The sequence below is a fragment of the Nomascus leucogenys genome, chromosome X (genome assembly GCF_006542625.1).
Source record: "Nomascus leucogenys isolate Asia chromosome X, Asia_NLE_v1, whole genome shotgun sequence".
In the NCBI taxonomy this organism is placed as follows: domain Eukaryota; kingdom Metazoa; phylum Chordata; class Mammalia; order Primates; family Hylobatidae; genus Nomascus; species Nomascus leucogenys.
Genome location: NC_044406.1, coordinates 11297740 through 11316292, shown reverse-complemented (window position 1 = coordinate 11316292; position 18553 = coordinate 11297740). Strand labels below are relative to the sequence as shown.

The following is an 18553-nucleotide window of genomic DNA, read 5'->3' as shown; positions in this document are numbered from 1 at the left end:
TATGAAAGCAGTCAGAATGATTTTATTGAAATGTTTTAGTACAATGTTAGAGGATCTTAAAATCTTATATTTTAAACCAATACAAGCACTGCAAATGATATACTCCTGAATCTAGTTGATGTAGTATCTAAAAAGAGAAGTGATCATATGAATATCTATAAGTTGACTAATGTAATTTAAGTTGGAGGCTAAACAACTTTGGTATATTCATATTTCTCTGGCTCCTGTTTCTGGCCAGATAAATGCCAAGTCCACTCCCATTCAGTAGAATTGGACAGGACCAATGTATTTGGTGGTCTCACTTAAGTTTCCATGCCAGGAGCAGCAAGAAATGTACAAATTCTGGGATTAAGCTGCTCCCAAGACAGTCTTCATCACCTTTGTGAACTGGAAACACCAAATAGTTAAGGTCTGAATTTCCACTATGTGTGGCTAAGTCCAGTCGTGTTGGTTCATAAATGTATTCTGAAGGATTTTAAAATACAAAGGTGGGGCTAAATAATGATAGAAACCATCAGTTCTTAATTCAGAGAATGACAATGCAGGTTCCTATATCCTTTTTAAAAATCGGAGATCATTATTTTAAAACTAGCTCTATATAGTCTTAGACTTTAAATTTAATCTTAGCTGAAATGATTACCTTTAAGTCAGTTGGCTTTAGGCCTTGGTGATTGCTCAATGTAATTTTGGAATTTTAGGATGCAGCATTTCAGGTAAGTGACAGTTATGTTTTGGAAGAGGTAATTTAAAAAATGATCCAGAACTACACTGCTCTGATATGTCTAATGCATACCCCCCAAAATGTGTCAGTGTCCATATTAAGCTAAATAAAATTTGGTCCAAATTAAGCACAATAACCAAGATGGTTTATCTGAAACTGAGTTATCAAAAAAAAAAAAAAAAGAAAAATTCAAAATCCATGGTATTATAATTATAAATTTTCCAAGGTTCACTCCAAAGTAAAAGGATAATTAATTCTATACAGGGTTTTACCCAAATGTCCATAGGCATTATCAGTATATATTTACACAGAAGGCTTTAATCTGAAGTCACCTTTGGCAACCTCGAAATATATAAACTATGACTTCCACAATGAAATTATATACTTGAAAGTTGTCGCCTCAAAGTACTGAAAGAACAAAGGAAGAGATCACCTGTACCTGTTAAAAGTCAAAATGACAAAAACGTTTCTCATTTAAGACAGTTCACTTAAAGACCAAATAACCACCACCATTTCCCCAAAAACTGGAAAGAAATGATCTTGAGCTTTAGAAGGGGAAACAATAAATCTTAGCATATACAAAGATCTGATGCTTTTGCCAGTGATTAACCTATCATTGCTGAGTACCTACAGCTAAAAATCCAGAAAACAAAAACAGGTCAGAAGTCAGAGTAGGCTTGCTGGACACTTCCCATTCTGGATTTATAGCGGGACATGGCTGAACAGGTAGGACACGGATTCCCCATTGTGTGTCCTTCGGATTGCTTCGGCCAAGATCATGGAAATGTCAATGACCTAAATGCCAATGAGAAAAACAAAGGGAGAAGGGAAGCAGGACATCTTAGTTAGAGTTCTTTAAAAATTGAAAAGCTGGAAAGCTGAGAAACAATTTCTGCAGCATACATGATGTGTTGCTATCAAAACCTCCCACACTTTTGAGAGGACAGACAGACAGCTTTGGGGTATGTCTTCAAATTACAACCCCTTGAACCAGACCCATATGGGATCCTGGAAGGGAGATTTTCAATGCAGAGACAGAAGGCTTTTCAGGGATACTGTTAACCAGAGACATCCTTTTCCAGGGGCGTTTGTTGTTTTAAATTAACTTTAATCATTATACGGAAGGTTTTTCTGTTTCTGAAAAGGCGGTGACTGCGTCATTTAAGAGCACAACTGTGATCATCTAACTCAGGGGTCAGCAAACTATAGAGGACCAAATAGTTAACATTTTTGGCTTTGGAAGCCAGAGGGTCTCTGTCACAAATACTCAACTTGCCCATTGTAGTGTGAAAGCAGCCACGGGCAATACATATACGAATGGGCATGGCTGTGCTCTGATAAAAATGTGCAGAAACAGATGACAGGCTGGATTTCACTTGCGAGCCATAGTGTGCCAACTCTCATCCTAAACTACTGCTAATCAGGCATGAAAATATATGACATCGCTATTCTGACCATTTTCAGACTTACTGCTTTGTGTCAAGCAAACTGCTTTTCTCTCTGAGGAATCAGAAATCATGAAGCAGATCACTGTGATGCACCTTCATGCTATGCTGATGGGAGCTGAGGCTTTGGGGCAATGAAGTGACTTGCCAAGGTTCACAGCGACATAGAGGCAAAATGGGCCTCAAACCCTTTTGACTTATTTCAGGCCAATTGCTATCTATATGATTACCAGCTCTCTGCTGGCCCGTGGGCATCCAATCAGCAGGGACGGGAAGGAGCAAAGCTCTGAAGATCCTCAGCTCAGCCTGCTGCTCCCACCCCCATTTTTTTTTACTGTGTGAATGTGTATGTATCTATCTGTGTGTCTATCTATTTATCTATCTCCCTAAGATCAAGTATAGTGTCTGTTCTTATCAGTTGAAAATTTACATATATAACATCAAATTTGTCATTTTAACCATTTTTAAGTATACAATTTATTGGCATTAATTACATTCCTAATGTGTGAAATTATCACCATTATTTATTTCCAAACTGTTTTCATCATCCCAAACAAAAACTATATAGTCATTAAATGATAGATAATTCCCCACTGCCCCCCCACCCTCAGGCCCTGATAACCACCATTCTACTTTGTCTCTATGAATTTTCCAATCTCAGGTACCTCCTAGAAGCGGAAACACAATATTCCTCCTTTTGCATCTGGCTTTTTTCACTTAGCACGATGTTTTCAAGGTTCATCCATGCTGTAGCATGTGTCAGGATTTCTTCCCCTTTAAAGGCTGAATAATATTCCATTGTAGCGATAGACCATACTTTGGCCATCTGTTTGTCTGTTGATGGCCACTGGGTGGTTCTACCTTTTGGTTATTGTGAATAGTGCTGCTATGAACATGTCTGTACAAGTTTCTGTTTGAATATGTTTCCAAATTTGGGGGGCATATACCTAGGGGTGGAATTATTGGGTCACATGATAATTCTAAGTTTAGCTTTAGCACAGCCCGTTTCTGACTGTTTTTCTACTGTGATTTTATTCACTCTCTATTTCTAAATAGCGAACGTTGACCTCTGCTGGTCCTGGCCTTTTTCAGGGATCTAATATGATTTATATCCTGCCACCTCTGTCAAGCATGTGCCTTAGCAAGGAGCCACACACACAGAAGACATGATGCTTTTTTTTTTTTTGAGACGGAGTCTCGCTCTGTCGCCCAGGCTGGAGTGCAGTGGCGCGATCTCGGCTCACTGCAAGCTCCGCCTCCCGGGTTCACGCCATTCTCCTGCCTCAGCCTCTCCGAGTAGCTGGGACTACAGGCGCCCGCCACCACGCCTGGCTAATTTTTTGTATTTTTAGTAGAGACGGGGTTTCACCGTGGTCTCGATCTCCTGACCTCGTGATCCGCCCGCCTCGGCCTCCCAAAGTGCTGGGATTACAAGCGTGAGCCACCGCGCCCGGCCGACATGATGCTATTTTTAAGGATCTAAAGTAGGTGCCTGGCTGCTTGGCTGCCTGTGGTGTAGACAGTACCTGAATCTTGGTGCAGTGTTTCATTTTGTCCTCTTGCGGAATTGTGTTTGTGACGACAACAGCCTCAAAGGCGGCATTATTTATTCTGGAAATAGCTGGTCCAGAGAAGATCCCATGGGTAAGGATAGCATACACTTTGGTGGCTCCAGCTGACAGCAGCCTGTAGAACAGCAGAAGATAAAAATTCAGGGTATGCAAATATTCTTGGAATACTCTCCCCTAGTATGAATGGTAAAAGCAAAAAGTGTGCTCCGTAAAAGAAAAACGCAACAAATTTCACTCACATTTATTAACCTAAGATAGGATCACTCAAGCATGAGCAAAACACTTTGTATTCCATTAAATCGGGGACTATCAACCTTGGCACTTGAGCCAGGATAATTCTTTGTCATGGGGGCTGTCCTATGCATTATGGGAAAATTCAACAGCATCCCTGGCCTCTACCCACTAACAACAACCCACCCCTCAGCCGTGACAACAAAAAAAGTCTCTAGACATTGCCACATGTCTCCCAGGGAGCAAAATCACTCCTGGTTGAGAACCACCAGTTTAAACCGATATAGCCAAACATCATTGTTTTGATGTGTAATCAACATAAAAACATATATGCAAATAAGATATATATTCATTGTTTCATATTAAGTCTCCAAAACCTAGTGGCCTTTTTACACTCTCAGCACATCTTAAGTCAGACTGGCCATATTCCAAGAGCTCCCCGGCCACGTGTGGCTGGGTGGGGGCTTCCATACTGGACAGCAGCTCTACAAATCCTCCAGACACCCATGTGGCCGAGAAGGCTGGCACGAAAGCCAAATGGAAGGAAGCTAGGGCCTGAAGAAGCCCGAAAAACCGTCTTTCCTTTCGTGCTCAGTGCAAAGGGAAGCACCTTCTCTGACCCTTTTTCAAGTACACTACAAGCTCACCCTGGAAAATGAAAAGGCCCATGCTTTCTTTTCTACCAGAGAAAGACGTATAAAGATAAAAGGGCCTAGAATCTCCTTTGGTCTAAAACTCCACTGCCAAGACCAGCAATAATCAGGAAAAAGGAGCCCAATTTCTAAAAGCTGATGTGTTTCCCTTTCCTAGTGAGAAGTCCTAACGCTTTCCCCACCGCCCTGCGTACTTGTCTGCAGCATGGCAGATGGTGCCGCATGTGTCAGCCATGTCATCCACGAGGATGGCCACGCGGTCCTTCACGTCGCCCACCAGGACCATCCGGTCCACTTCATTCGCCTTCTTTCTCTCTTTGTGGATCAAAGCAAATTCCACATTCAACCTGTCTGCAATTGATGTGACCCTGGCAAAGGCACAAATGAACATGTTCATACAGTCAACTAGAGATCTCTTCTTTAAAGCTGTATTTTAGGAATGTAGCAGGCAACCACACTCGAGATGATGCAAGAATCAGGCCTCTCTTGATCAGCCCAGGCATGATCTGGGGCAGGCACTTAGCAGTCCACAGGGAGAAATGTGCTAATGGCAGACCTTGCAATTGGGGCGGCTAGGAATGACTGTCAGGGCACCCCGGCCACTGGATAAAACTACTGGATAAGAATTTGATATTCAATTTGTTAGTATTTGTGGGTAGCATTTTAAAACCATGACAGGTACAACTTAAAGCAAGTTATTTAGGAACTACTATTTGCCCAGTTTGTGGCACAGACAGTGGGGACAAAAGTCCTGGTTAATACAGCCATCTAATATGTAGGCTAGCCAGGATGGGCTTCATTGCATTCAAGGTCTAAGGAGACTCTAAACTGTGAGCCCAGCTTCTCCGCTCATCTAAGGCAAATGCTCAGACATCAATGGTGCCAGGCATGGCATCGTGCCTGTACGGCCAGCTACTCAGGAGTCTCAGGTAGAAGGATGGCTTGAGCCTGAGTTCGAATCCAGCCTGGACAACATAGCAAGACCCCATCTCTTTAAGAAAAAAATCACTGGCTCAGGAGGAGCTGAGCTGCCAACAGGAAGAGAAAGTGGGCAGGCCTCGCTTGCTGGTGAGCCTGAGGCATTTCAGATTTTCCTGTGAAGAGTGGATTTAAATGGTGAAACTTATTTCAAGACAAGACAATGCCACAGGCATAAAGTAACATTAAGATTTGCCTATTCCAGTTTTTTAAATAACAGTCATTATGCAATTTAGCTGAAAAAATACTTTGGGGACCAATACACACATAGGCCAACTTAAGATGCAGTACATGGAGGATATAACCTCCACACACTAGTTTTAAAGTCCTAGTCCTACTCACTGTGTCATCCTCAGATGACGACCAGGAGTGGAGTTCCTCGCGTGCTCTGATGAAGGACAGAGGGGGCACTCTCTGGGGCTGAGAGGGCAGTGGGAAGGGCAGTTAGGTGCTCCAGGCTCCCCTCCCTATTTCTGAGGATTTTCACAACATAACCAGTGTTTCTTTTCTTTTTTCTTTTTTGAGACAGAGTTTCACTCTTGTTGACCAGGCTGGAGTGCAATGGCACAATCTCGGCTCACTGCAACCTCTGCCTCCTGGGTTCAAGCAATTCTCTTGCCTCGGCCTCCTGAGTAGCTGGGATGACAGGCATGCACCACCACGTCCGGCTAATTTTGTATTTTTAGTAGAGACAGGGTTTCTCCATGTTGGCCAGGCTGGTCTCGAACTCCTGACCTCAGGTGATCCGCCCGCCTCAGCTTCCCAAAGTGCTGGGATTACAGGCATGAGCCACTGTGCCCAGCCAGTGTTTCTTTTCAATTGTGGTAAAATGTACATAACACAGAATTTATCCTTGGAACCATTTTAAAGTGTATTAATTCAATGGCATCAAGTACATTCACAATATTGCACAACTATTATCTCTATCTAGTTCCAGAACATTTCATGATATCAAAAGGAAACCCCACACCCCTTAAGCAGGCACTCCCTATTCCCCCCTCCCCCCAGGCCCTGCCAAGCATGAATCTATTTTCTGTCTCTATGGATTTACCTATTCTGAACTTTTTGTATAAATGGAATCATAGAATACATGCACTTTTGTGTCTGGCCTCTTTCAATTAGCATAAACTGTTCATAGTTCATCCACACTGCTGCATAGATCAGTACTTCATCTCTCTTTAAGTCTGAATAACATTCCATTGGGTGGAACGGAACAGCGCATTGCGTTCATCCATTCATCTGTTCATGGCCACTCAGGTTGGTTCCACCTTTTGGCTATACTGAATACTGCCGCTATGAATACTGGTGTATAAGTATCTATTTGAGTCCCTGTCTTCAAGTCTTTGGGGAATATACCTCAGAGTGGAATTGCTGGGTCATATGGTAACTCTGTATAACCTATTCAGCTAATATTTCCTTTTTTTTTAAATGAGAAACATCTTTTATTTCTTGTAAAGAGGTGAAAATAAGATTTTTTAATATTTCTCACTCGTAAGATTTTTAAACTCTTAAAAATGCAATATCCTCTTTTCAAAGCACATGCCATCTTAAAAAAATCTTAGCAATGTCCATTTGCACTCAAAAACATGCAGCACCATTGTCTTCTGACAAAATTCTGCATAAAAAAACCCTATGCAACTTTTTGCAAATATGTTCCTTCTTTATTATTCAGGGACTCCAAACCACAAACATTCAGTGCAATATTTATCGTTTTTTATTTCTGTAGGAAACACAGGACCAATGATGTCTTCTGACAACTGTTTCCTGATGATTTGTTGGGTTTATTGGATCTGAGGATCCTCGGATCCAATAAACCCAACAAATGAATTCCCAAACAATCTTAACAAAACTACAGAAGACCAAGAAAGCTTAAAAGAGACAAAGAATAAAGACGAGTCACCTAGTAAGGATGGCCAAGTCCTCAATGTCCCCAGTGGAAGCCAGAAGTTATGGAGTCATATCTTCATTGTGATATGAGAAAATAACTATCAGGCTAGGACTCTGTACTCAGCAAAACTGCCTTTCCAGAAGGAGAGCAAAATAAAGATAGTTTCAGCCAAACTATACAACCTAAGAATTTATTTCTAACATATAACCACTTAAAGAATGCAACTTAAGAAAAAGGAAAATCACCACAGATACATCGAGATGTGGTGGGGGGCAGGGGCAGAGAAAGGGAAGCAAAGATATTGATCAATATGTGGACAAATCTAAACAAATGTTGATTGTACAAAACCAAAATAATAATAATGTCTACTTTGTGGAGAAGGAAAAACTAAAGCATACAGTAGCTAAGCATGGTGGCTCACACCTATACTCCCAGCACTTTGGGAGGCCGAGGCAAGCAGATTGCTTGAGCCCAGGAGTTGGAGACCAGCCTGGGCAACATAGTAAAACCCTGTCTCTACAAAAAATACAAAAATTAGCCAGGCATGGTGGCATGCGCCTTTAGTTCCAGCTACTTGGGAGCCTAAGGTGGCAGGATTACTTGAGCCTGGGAGATCGGGGGCTGCAGTGAGCTGTGATCGTGCCACTACACTCCAGCCTGGGTGACAGAGCAAGACTCTGTCTCAAAAACAAAAAAAACACATAGTAAGGCGGTGGTCATAAATCCAAATATGTCAATTTTCATAAAAGAAAAGGGACCAAAGTTTCCAGTTAAACACAGAGACTGTGAGATAACAGAATAAGACATCAACGTCCTTGAAGCAAAGGGAATCATTACTACGTTGAGGTCCATGCTTCTCCTACCCTTAAAACACTCATCCTACCCTTAAAATACTCATCCTACCCTTAAAACACTCATCCTACCCTTAAAATGCTCATCCTACCCTTAAAACACTCATCCTACCCTTAGAACACTCATCCTACCTTTAAAACACTCATTCTTCAGGATGCAACCAAAACCACAGTAGCCCTAGCAGATACCCTTTGTAAACTTGTCTAGCTGTCAACAGTTTCCTTACTTAAAGATTTAATAAAAAAAATTAAAGGCCAACAAAAATCTTGCTCCATAATCACCTTAAAACACATACAGTTCAGCCAGGCACGGTGGCTCACAGCTGTAATCCCAGCACTTTGGGAGGCTGAGGTGGGTGGATCACCTGAGGTTAGGAGTTCAAGATGAGCCTGGCCAACATGGTGAAACTCCATCTCTACAAAAATACAAAAAGTAGCCGGGCATGATGGTGGGTACCTGTAACCCCAGCTACTCGGGAGGCTGAGGCGGGAGAATTGCTTGATCCCGGGAGGTGGAGGTTGCAGTGAGCCAAGATTGCGCCATTGCACTCCAGCCTGGGCGACTGAGCAAGACTCTGTCTCAAAAAACAAACAAACAAAACACGTACAGTTCTACTATCTACGTGCCAATGTCATAAAAGCCACTTGAACTCCAGGTAAGGAAAGCTACTTTCTGGGAACATGAGACAGGTTTTCCCGAGACACATGAACACCTTGCACAACATGTCCACATACATTACCGTCTGCTTATTTGGTAAAGACTAGGCAGATTTGGGAACGACAGGATAGCAATCCACAGCCCAGCACTGGGAAGCACTGCCCTTTGTGGTGGAAGTTCTATACCGGAGAAGTTGAAGCAGAACCTGTTTTCATCTCTCTGCCGGGTGGCGCCTGTTCTCACGAGCCTGCTCACAAGCAGACAGCATGGTAGGCATGGAAGTCGGACTGGGAAAGAAGGCGACCTCTGTGGTTCTTGGCAGTGGGGGACACAGACATCTCACTTGAGCGGGGAGCCCTAGCCACTTAAAGGTATCCAATGGTAATGTCAGAAGAAGAAGATAAAATACTCCCGCAAACAGCTTCCTGGGTTGTTAGAACACTAGGATTTCCTGAAAAAGCTATAGGTAACTCTTCTTTTCCTTGTATATCATGGAGACCTAATACCTACTCCTACCAAATGACGTTGACACAACGTACCACACTGAAATCTTAGGCAGAAAAAGGCAGAACGAAAATTATATACATACAGTTTTGGATTTCTTCTGGGCACATATTTACAATCTTTTCTCTGTGGGTGCATGTGCCATATCAGCTCCCCCAGGAGAGACAGATACATAGTACACCAAATTATTCATAGTGGTATCACTGGTCGAGATATAAAGTAGTTAAGATTTTCTTCTTTCCACTTTCCAAATTTCCTATAGAGCATCTCCAAAGATTATATAATCAGAAAAAAAAGTTAAACCTGAGTTACCTAGTTTTACCCTCTTCCCATACCACTTTTAGGTTGACACTTGCCATCTCAGCAGTGGTAGGTAAGTTTCTTGGGTTTAATTTTTTTACCGTGGTCAACCCAACCAAGCTACAAAGCCTACCCAAGAGTGACCTCCTGTGGCAACATTCAGTTTTACCTGGAACGAGTCAAGCTTCAAAGCTTTTTCTAAAGCAACAAGCTCCAATTGGTCAGACAGAAATTTACAGTATTTTATTTTGCTAACTATGACCTTTTGCATCAAGCAAAGAAGTCACAGATAATGTCAACTGCATATGTCATGTATTACCTGCAAGGCTGTTCTGAGGAGACTGTCAGTTGGGGGCTAGAATATGAGGATGACAATGATGTGTAGCAGAAACACTTGGAAAACAGAAAGGAGGTGACAAAAATTCTGAAATGTACTTCCCTAAAAAGCTTGATTTTCCTGGCAGAGGGAGCAGGGGTGGTTGAGTGCAGACTGCTTGAAAGGAGGTCTGAACAAAACAAAACAGCATCTCAACCCCAGCCATTTACTCTGTTTACTTTATTCTGCATTTTTTTTTAAAGTAGGAGTTGGCAAATAGCTATCTGTTTGAAATGCGGAACTCTGTATATGATGAAAGATGCCATTTCAAATCAATAGAGGTGGATTATTTAATAAATAGTTTTGGAAAAACTAGACAGTAGAGTCAGGGGGGGTGGGGGCTGGATTCTTATTTCATTCTTTATTCCAAAATAAATTTCAGATGGAAGTAAACGGGACATTAAAAAAGAAAAAAAAATATACAAAATCATGGGAGAAGACTAATTTTAAGAGAAGGATGACTCCTACATAAACTCAGAAGCCATAATGTGAAGAAAAAATAAACATGACTACGTAAGAAGGTTTTAAAGTCCTGCAGAGAATAAAAATACAAAAAAGGAGAAGAAATGAAAAAACTTGGAGAAATATTTGCAACACATGAGAAACAGCTGTGATCTCTTGTCTATGCAAAACTGTAGACAATCCACAAGAAAGTTCCCAGCCAAGAGAACAATAGGCAAAAGATCTGAATAGAGACCCCTCTCATGGCAAATCAACATACCCTGGTAAGGGCACTACCCTCACCCACAGCAACCTGAGCTCACAGGAAGAGGATGCCTACCTGATCTGGAAGTAAACTGCCTGATAACCCACTGTGTGAGCAAGGCTGTGTAGAAAGTCACTAGCATCCATACCTGATAGAATGTCAACTTGTATATTTTTTGGAAAAGACCATATTTTGGCACCGCCCATCAAACCTAAAATGGCTCATGCCTTTTGACTCGGCAATTCCACTTCTAGGAATGTTTCCTACTAGCACAGGTGTACAAAATGTCAAAGCAACGATATTGCTTCAGAACTGCATTTAAGAGTGCAAACAACGGCACCTACAAATGGGTAAGAGGGGGCCTGACTGGTCATAGGAGCTGTGGTACATGCACACAAGGGAATATTGCACAGCTGCACAACACAGCCATGGAATCATTGTTAAGATACAGCAAGTGAGTTTTTCAGAAAAGCACAATGAAGAACTGTGTACATCACATTGACATTTGCATGAAATAAATAGGCAGATATACGTTTAAATAACACAATTCTGACACTGGAAATAACAGTGGCATTTAAAGAACGGGGACGGGACACTTTTGTACTGTCTGAATTTCTGCTAAGAGCATGTATGATATTCTTAGACTATGTATATAAAAACAGGGTTGGGGGAGGAAAGAAAGATGGTCATAAAAATTTGTGGAATCTACTATTCTTTGGGCTGAGTAGCTGCCAAAATAACATTTTCTGGTTTACAAAGGTATCTGCCAGACACGAAGGCCACTGTTCTATACTACCAATTGATATACAAAGTCTCCAAAAGGTAACCCCATAAAGATAGAAAGTAGATTCCTGGCTGCCAGGGATAAGGTGGGGGGAAGTAAACGGGGAGTGACTGCTAATGGGTACAGGGTTTCTTTTTGGGGTGATAAAAATGCTCTGGAATTAGATAGTGATGGTTGCACAAATCTCTGAATATGCAAAACACTGCTGAACTGTACACTTTAAATGGGTAAATTGTACGTATTTGGAGTTTTTTGTTTTTTCTTTTTCTTTTTTGAGATGGACTCTCGCCCTGTCACCCATGCTGGAGTGCAGTGGTGTGATCTCAGCTCACTGCAACCTCCACCTCCCAGGTTCAAGTGATTCTCCTGCCTCAGCCTCCTGAATAGCTGGAATTACAGGCGTGCACCACCAAGCCCAGCTAATTTTTGTATTTTCAGCAGAGACGGGGTTTCACCCTGTTGGCCAGGCTGGTCTCGAACTCCTGACCTCAAGTGATCCACCTGCCTTGGCCTCCCAAAGTGCTGAGGTTACAGGTGTGAGTCACTGCACCCGGCCAATTGTACGTATTTGAATTACGCTGTAACAAAGCTGTTATTATAACCCAGTTACATCTGAAGCTTGCTCCTGTACCCCTTTGGCTGGATTCTTTGCCTCTGACCTTCCATTGGGCCAGTGCATTTGCCTCATTTGAATGCAGATTCCATGTGACTTGCAGAAGTTTCCAAGTCAACTGCAAGCATTTCTAGTAGATATGACTCCAAAATGTTGCTCACAATCTTTTGCAGAGGACTCTCAACGTAATTCAACCTTGATTCTTGGCCAAGGGCATTTTTGTGAACATTACACATCGTACAGTAATAGGCTATGTGACACAGCGCTGCTCTCCACCCCATGACTGCCCATCTAGGGTCTTTGCACGTTAACTTTCTGCTCCCGTCTTTTATATATTTGTGTCTCCTCCCTGGCCACAGCCACTTCCTGCTGCTGGCAGAGGCCGATCTCCAGCTGCAGGGTCCGTTCCTTCTCTTCTGTGCTGGGAACCCAAGCAGCCGTTGGAAGGCAGCTTTGAGCAGAAACAACAAGGCTCTTCTAAGAATCAGGGCCTGTGTTTCCCTGCAAGAGTGTTAAGACAACTTTCTGGGCTACTTCTAAGCTTTTGTGTTTGATCCTAGGTCCTCAGCTGGGCTGCAGGCAGATGAGGGTGCCAAATGAGGGACAGGCTTTTGATGTCAGACATTCCAAAGGCTGATCACTTGTCACTCTCATCACATCTCTATTAGTGCACATTTAGAACTTCCTTGCTTCCTCACTGGACTGGGGGGTAGAAGTCTCTCCTACTTCTTCTCCCTTATGGAGGTCTCTACCTACACAATAAAACTCCCTTCCCAGCCTTTTTTCTTCCCGGATAGCATCTGCAAAGCTCTACAAGGTCATTGGGTCACCAAGCCTCAGCTTGCAGCATTCTCTTATTGTGCTCATCCTTGATTCTGAACACCCTGTACCCTGATTGCTTGTTAACGCCTCGAGTATCTCTGCCAAGCCCTTGAGATGTGCTACTTAGTACCACGTTCTCACACCACTGGGTGTGTCATCACTGCCGTACTGTTACTACCAGGTTGTTGTTAACTCTCCTTCACCTCGGTTTCCTTTTAAACTTACTTATTTGATAGTCCAGTAATTGTTATCTTATCCCCAAGTATTGGCTGCCTGCTGCCCTGTTGTCTGCACATGCTGGGTCTGCGTGGACTGTGTTCTCTTGGTTTTCTAACTTTGGATGAGGCACCGGGTCAGGTTGAGCAGGGAGCACTCACCGAACAGCTAGGATTGTGAAATTCTCCCTCTGCAGGGGCTCTGCAGCCTGGAGCACATTTTCGTGTGTATTCCACTCCACATCTGAATGTGGCACAGGCTCGTGGTTTGACTTCTCATAGGTGACTATTTCCTCCCCTAATCCAAAGGCCGAGGTAAAGATGGGCTTTCCCCCTGGCTTTTGGCTAGAAGTCTGGCTTTCAGCTCTCTTCTCTTCTTCTTCTTTTTTTTTCTTTTTTAGAGTCAGGGTCTCACTCTGTTACCCAGGCTGGAGTGCAGTGGTGTGATCATAGCTCACTGCAGCCTGGAGCGCCTGGGCTCAAGTGATTCTCCCGCCTCGGCCTCCCAAGGTGCTAGGATTACAGGCATACATCACCGTGCCTGGCTTTAGCTCCCTTCTTTATGGGGGTTTCCACGTGAGTATTAAAACCCAAGCCACCAGGCTCTTCCTGGATCTGATGCCCATCCCCCAAGCCACCTGGACATGGCTTTCCGCCTCTGCTTTATTTCTTGGTCTCAGATATTTCCTTCTTGGTATTCTATGTACAGAGATTTCTTTTAAAAAAATTTGTTCTGTTTTGGCTACCATTTCCAAGTGCTGTTAATTAAAAGACTTATTTTCCAATTAGGCTCATTACTTTTATAATCAGAAAACAATAACTTAAAAAAACCTCAAACACATCTACCCTTTGCTGAAAACAAACCAATATATACCTATTGTGTATGTGTGTCTCTGTTTGTATTTTCTTCTTTCCCGAATGATGAAATATTAACAAAGATGATGGGTTTCTGCTCTGGAAGTGAAGCCTGCGGGTCTTTCTACTTACTTGCTCATTAGCAAAATAAAGCTTTAAGTAATTTACAGCATGCTTCCTTATCTAATACATCGGAAAAGGAAAAACCAGTCAGCAGATGGAGAAACCTGCAAGGTGTGGCCTGCATGATACCTTTTGGCTCCCCCTGCGTCAGGTGAAACAATGATACAGTTCTTCCACTCGGCAATGTTTTCCCGAATCCACTGCAGGACTGCGGGCTCCGCATACAAATTATCCACAGGAATATCAAAGAATCCCTAAAGGGAGAAGTGAGTGTCATGTTGCAGGGTTTTGTTTTGTTTCGTTTTTTTCTTTTTTTTTTTAAATGATAATTGCTTTCATTAAATAACATTTGCATTTTTTGTTCAAAAGAAGCTTTTGTAACAGACTCCCTTTTGTTAATTTTAAACAGAATTAAATCAAAAGACGGATATGTTATAGGGGCATATTTCAGTCCAATCTGTCTTTTGGGACATATTCTGTTGTCTTATGATGGCCTATATTCTGAGGAAGAGAATGGCTATGCAGGACGGTGAGGGAAAGGGTTTGTTGTCTCTTTAGTAGTTATTATAAATCAAATACTTCACGTTCATTATATAACACAAAGTGGCACAGTACAATTTGGCCTGTTTTAGAGACAAAGAAAATAAGTTAGGAAGAAGTTAAAAAGTGTACATTATGACTCTGCCATTCTAATTATTTTCCACAAGCTGAGATGGAACTATATAGAGCTTACTACGAAAAAGCCATCCCCACTCCTCCAAAATTGACTGTGGGGCAAGGTGGTGATAGAGACTGGAAGTACTAATATCAAATTATATTTTCAAGTTTAGTAAAGACAAAAATCCAAGAGAGTAGCCAAATATAAACTCAAACACAAGTAATGTTACCTCTTCTAAGATTATTTAACAGACTTGATTTAACCATTTGAGAAGGAAAACACGGATACCTGTATCTGAGAAGCATGCAGGTCCATGGTGATGATGTGATCCGCCCCAGCCACCGACAGCATATTGGCCACAAGTTTTGCAGAAATTGGGGCACGACTCTAAAAGTAAGAACGTTAATTTTATAACAGGAAAAGATGGATAGTGTTACATTCCTCCCACTAGGACGTACATGAGAAGGATAAATCATAGATGCAATCAACGAAGCATCGAAAAGAAAATTATACATGTTGTAACAGCAAAAGATATATTCATTCCATCTTATTCAGCAAATATTTACTATTTACATATACTACTGCAAAACTAAGTGCTTGATGCTGGGTATAGAGAACAAACATGAAAGAAGCAAACAGTTAAACATATGTACATGTAATGTCACAATTTGTATAATTGAAATCATGGTAAGTGTGTAGAAATAAAAGGTACGGAGAGAGAGAGATGATAGTAGTAGGAAGGACATAAAGTTTAAACAAGATCATTATTAGCGGTCCCTCTGAGGAAATCACTTTTAAGGCAAGTTTAGCAAAGGCGAGGAGAATAGTGTTCTAGAAGGACAGAGTGGCACATGTGAAATCACTGAGGCCAAGAGACCCTCACACAGCCAGAGGCTAAAAGGAGTCCAGCTATTAAAGAGGAATTCATGAGCTGACATTTGGACGTGAGCCGACAGTTGGATGCTAACACTATTACAAATGGAAAAAAGTAAGGTCAAAGAATGAATACTGTAAGGGGATCGATAATAGTAACTATTTAATTTCATACTTAGTGTCATTTACTGACATTATGTTCTTTGTAAAAGTACCTAACTTCTCTATAGCTTTGGTTTCCACATCATAAATGATGGACAATACAACTGTCCACATCAAAGAAATCCAAGAAATTATATAGACACATGATTAGACCTAGGTGGCGTTCAGCATTTTGTTGTAAACGACAGTATTTCTATATATCAGCCACAAAAAAGAAAATAAAAGCTTAAAAAAAGATTTCATTCAAAATAGTAACAAATGATCCTTGTTACACACACACACACACACACACACACACACACACAGTATATTCATGTAAAAACACATGCAGGAAGGAATTACATTGAAAATGTTAACAGATTATTTGTGTTTTCCCTAATATACCACTTTTTAAAAAGAAATATGTATTTTATCATTAAAAATAGGTATATATGGGGCACGGTGGCTTACGCCTGTAATCCCAGCACTTTGGGAGGCCGAGGCGGGCGGATCATGAGGTCAGAAGATCCAGACCATCCTGGCTAACACGGTGAAACCCCGTCTCTACTAAAAACACAAAAAATTAGCCAGGCGTGGTGACGCATGCCTGTAGTCCCAGCTACTCGGGAGGCTGAGGCAGGAGAATCGCTTGAACCCGGGAGGCAGAGGTTGCAGTGAGCCGAGATGGCACTACTGCACTCCAGCCTGGGCGACAGAGCGAGACTCCGTCTCAAAAAAAAAAAAAAAAAAAGGTATGCATGTATGTTCAAAACAGAAAAGAATGAGAGGAAAACACTCTAAAAAGTTAACAGATGTTTCTAGAATGTGAGATTATAGGAAAATATATTTTTCTTGTTTTTTTATTTTTTCAATCTTCTCCACTAATTATAGATCATAACTCATGTTTTCATCATTTAACTCCCCTGTACTATATTCCATGTTGCCTTTGGGATAAAATCGAATTTTCGCAGCTTTATTCTCCAAAGTTCTCCGGCCAGTCTGGCTGCAGCCTACTAGGAACAGCTCCTTTCCCACACCTCTGCTTCAGGAAGCTTCCTTAAAGTCAGCCTTGGGGCTGCTCTTCCTCCTCTAGAAAACACTTGAAGCCTGGCCATTATACCCACATGCCTGCCTTGTCCCTATTCCACCGCCTCTGCCGAGCCAATGTGTCTGATCCTCCAAGTCTGGTTCAAATCTCCCAATTTTAAGGCAGAACTCCAGGAATCATCTCTCCTTTCTAAGGGGGCACAGAATTGGTAAGCATTTGGCCCTACCATTTGGGACTGCCTTGTGATACCTGCTGAAAGATAGATGTTCGGAGATATTATATGTACAAATGTCATAGTTCACAATTAGAATACATCCCTCAAGGGCAAACAACTGGTTTTGGAGATTTTCACATCATCCGCAGAACACAGCTCCACACTCTGCATTCAATAGTTCTTTAATAAATATTTACTAACAGAATCTCTATTAACACTAAATGTCCAAGGCTTACTCATTAGCCTCACTAATTGTGAGAATTATTTAGTGTAACAAGGTTCCAGGATAATAAAAAGAGCAAATCAGTTGCTACAACTGCTTTGTAATAGAACCTGATTTGCAACACTAATCAATTTTGTGCTTTTCCTACAATTGTCGAATCAGTTACTATGGGTTGAAAGGTCCCCTCCAAAATTCAGGTGTTGCCAGTGTGATAGGATTAAGAAGTGGGGCCTTTAAAAGGTGATTAGGCCCTGAGGGCTGCTCCCTTGAGACCGGGATTAAGGTCCTTCTAAAGGAGGCTTCAGGCAGCATTTTGCAAACTTGCCCTTCCGTCTTCTAGCATGTAAGGACACAGCATTCTTCCCTCTGGAGGACGCAGCCCGTACCAGACACCAAATGCTGCTGCTTGGTCGTGGTCTTCCAGTCTCCAGGACTATGAGAAAATACATTTTTGTCCTTTTTTCCCCCCCTTCCCAGGACACACGTTCAAAGAATATTTCTTTTTTTTTTTTGAGATGGAGTTTTGCTCTTGTTGCCCTGGCTGGAGTGCAATGGTGTGATCTCGGCTCACCACAACCTCCACCTCCCGAGTGGCTGGGATTACAGGCATGCGCCACCACACCCGGCTAATTTTGTATTTTTAGTAGAGATGGGGTTTCTCCATGTTGGTCAGACTGGTCTCGAACTCCCGACCTCAGGTGATCCGCCCGCCTCGGCCTCCCAAAGTGCTGGAATTACAGGCGTGAGCCACCGTGCCCAGCACCAAAGAATATTTCTGTTCTTTATAAATTACCCAGTGTGTGGTATTTTGTTACAGTAGCACAGACTAAGACGCCAGCAAAAAGAATCCTCCCTTCTCACCTCTCCTCAGTGGCATCCAGTGTTTCTTAACTTCTAGGATCCAAACCACAGGGTAATTTCTAAATTCACACTTTCTGATTTTCTTCTTCACACCTTGTTTACAAGTTTGGTTTCTGTTCTGTGTCTCAGAGTTTGGCTCACACCCAATTGAATCTTGCAGGAAAAATGATTTACTAGTTAACTGACTTGCTAGCCTATACAAAGAAAAGTAAGTACAGCATTGAAACAAAGGTAGAGTCAA

The 18553-nt window shown here is 42.0% G+C and overlaps 1 protein-coding gene across 2 annotated transcripts in view; it reads right to left on the bottom strand.

Annotated features, from left to right (window-relative positions):
- Positions 1-18553, bottom strand: part of PRPS2 (phosphoribosyl pyrophosphate synthetase 2) — a 33547-nt gene continuing 14994 nt past the window's right edge. For both annotated transcript variants that reach the window (XM_030807099.1, XM_030807100.1), the window contains exons 3-7: positions 15241-15339; positions 14424-14548; positions 4816-4989; positions 3693-3852; positions 1-1516 (exon numbers count right to left, since the gene is read on the bottom strand). In XM_030807099.1, the coding sequence (XP_030662959.1) occupies positions 1424-1516; positions 3693-3852; positions 4816-4989; positions 14424-14548; positions 15241-15339 (651 nt within the window). In that variant the 3' untranslated portion in view covers positions 1-1423. The remainder of the gene's footprint in view (positions 1517-3692; positions 3853-4815; positions 4990-14423; positions 14549-15240; positions 15340-18553) is intronic.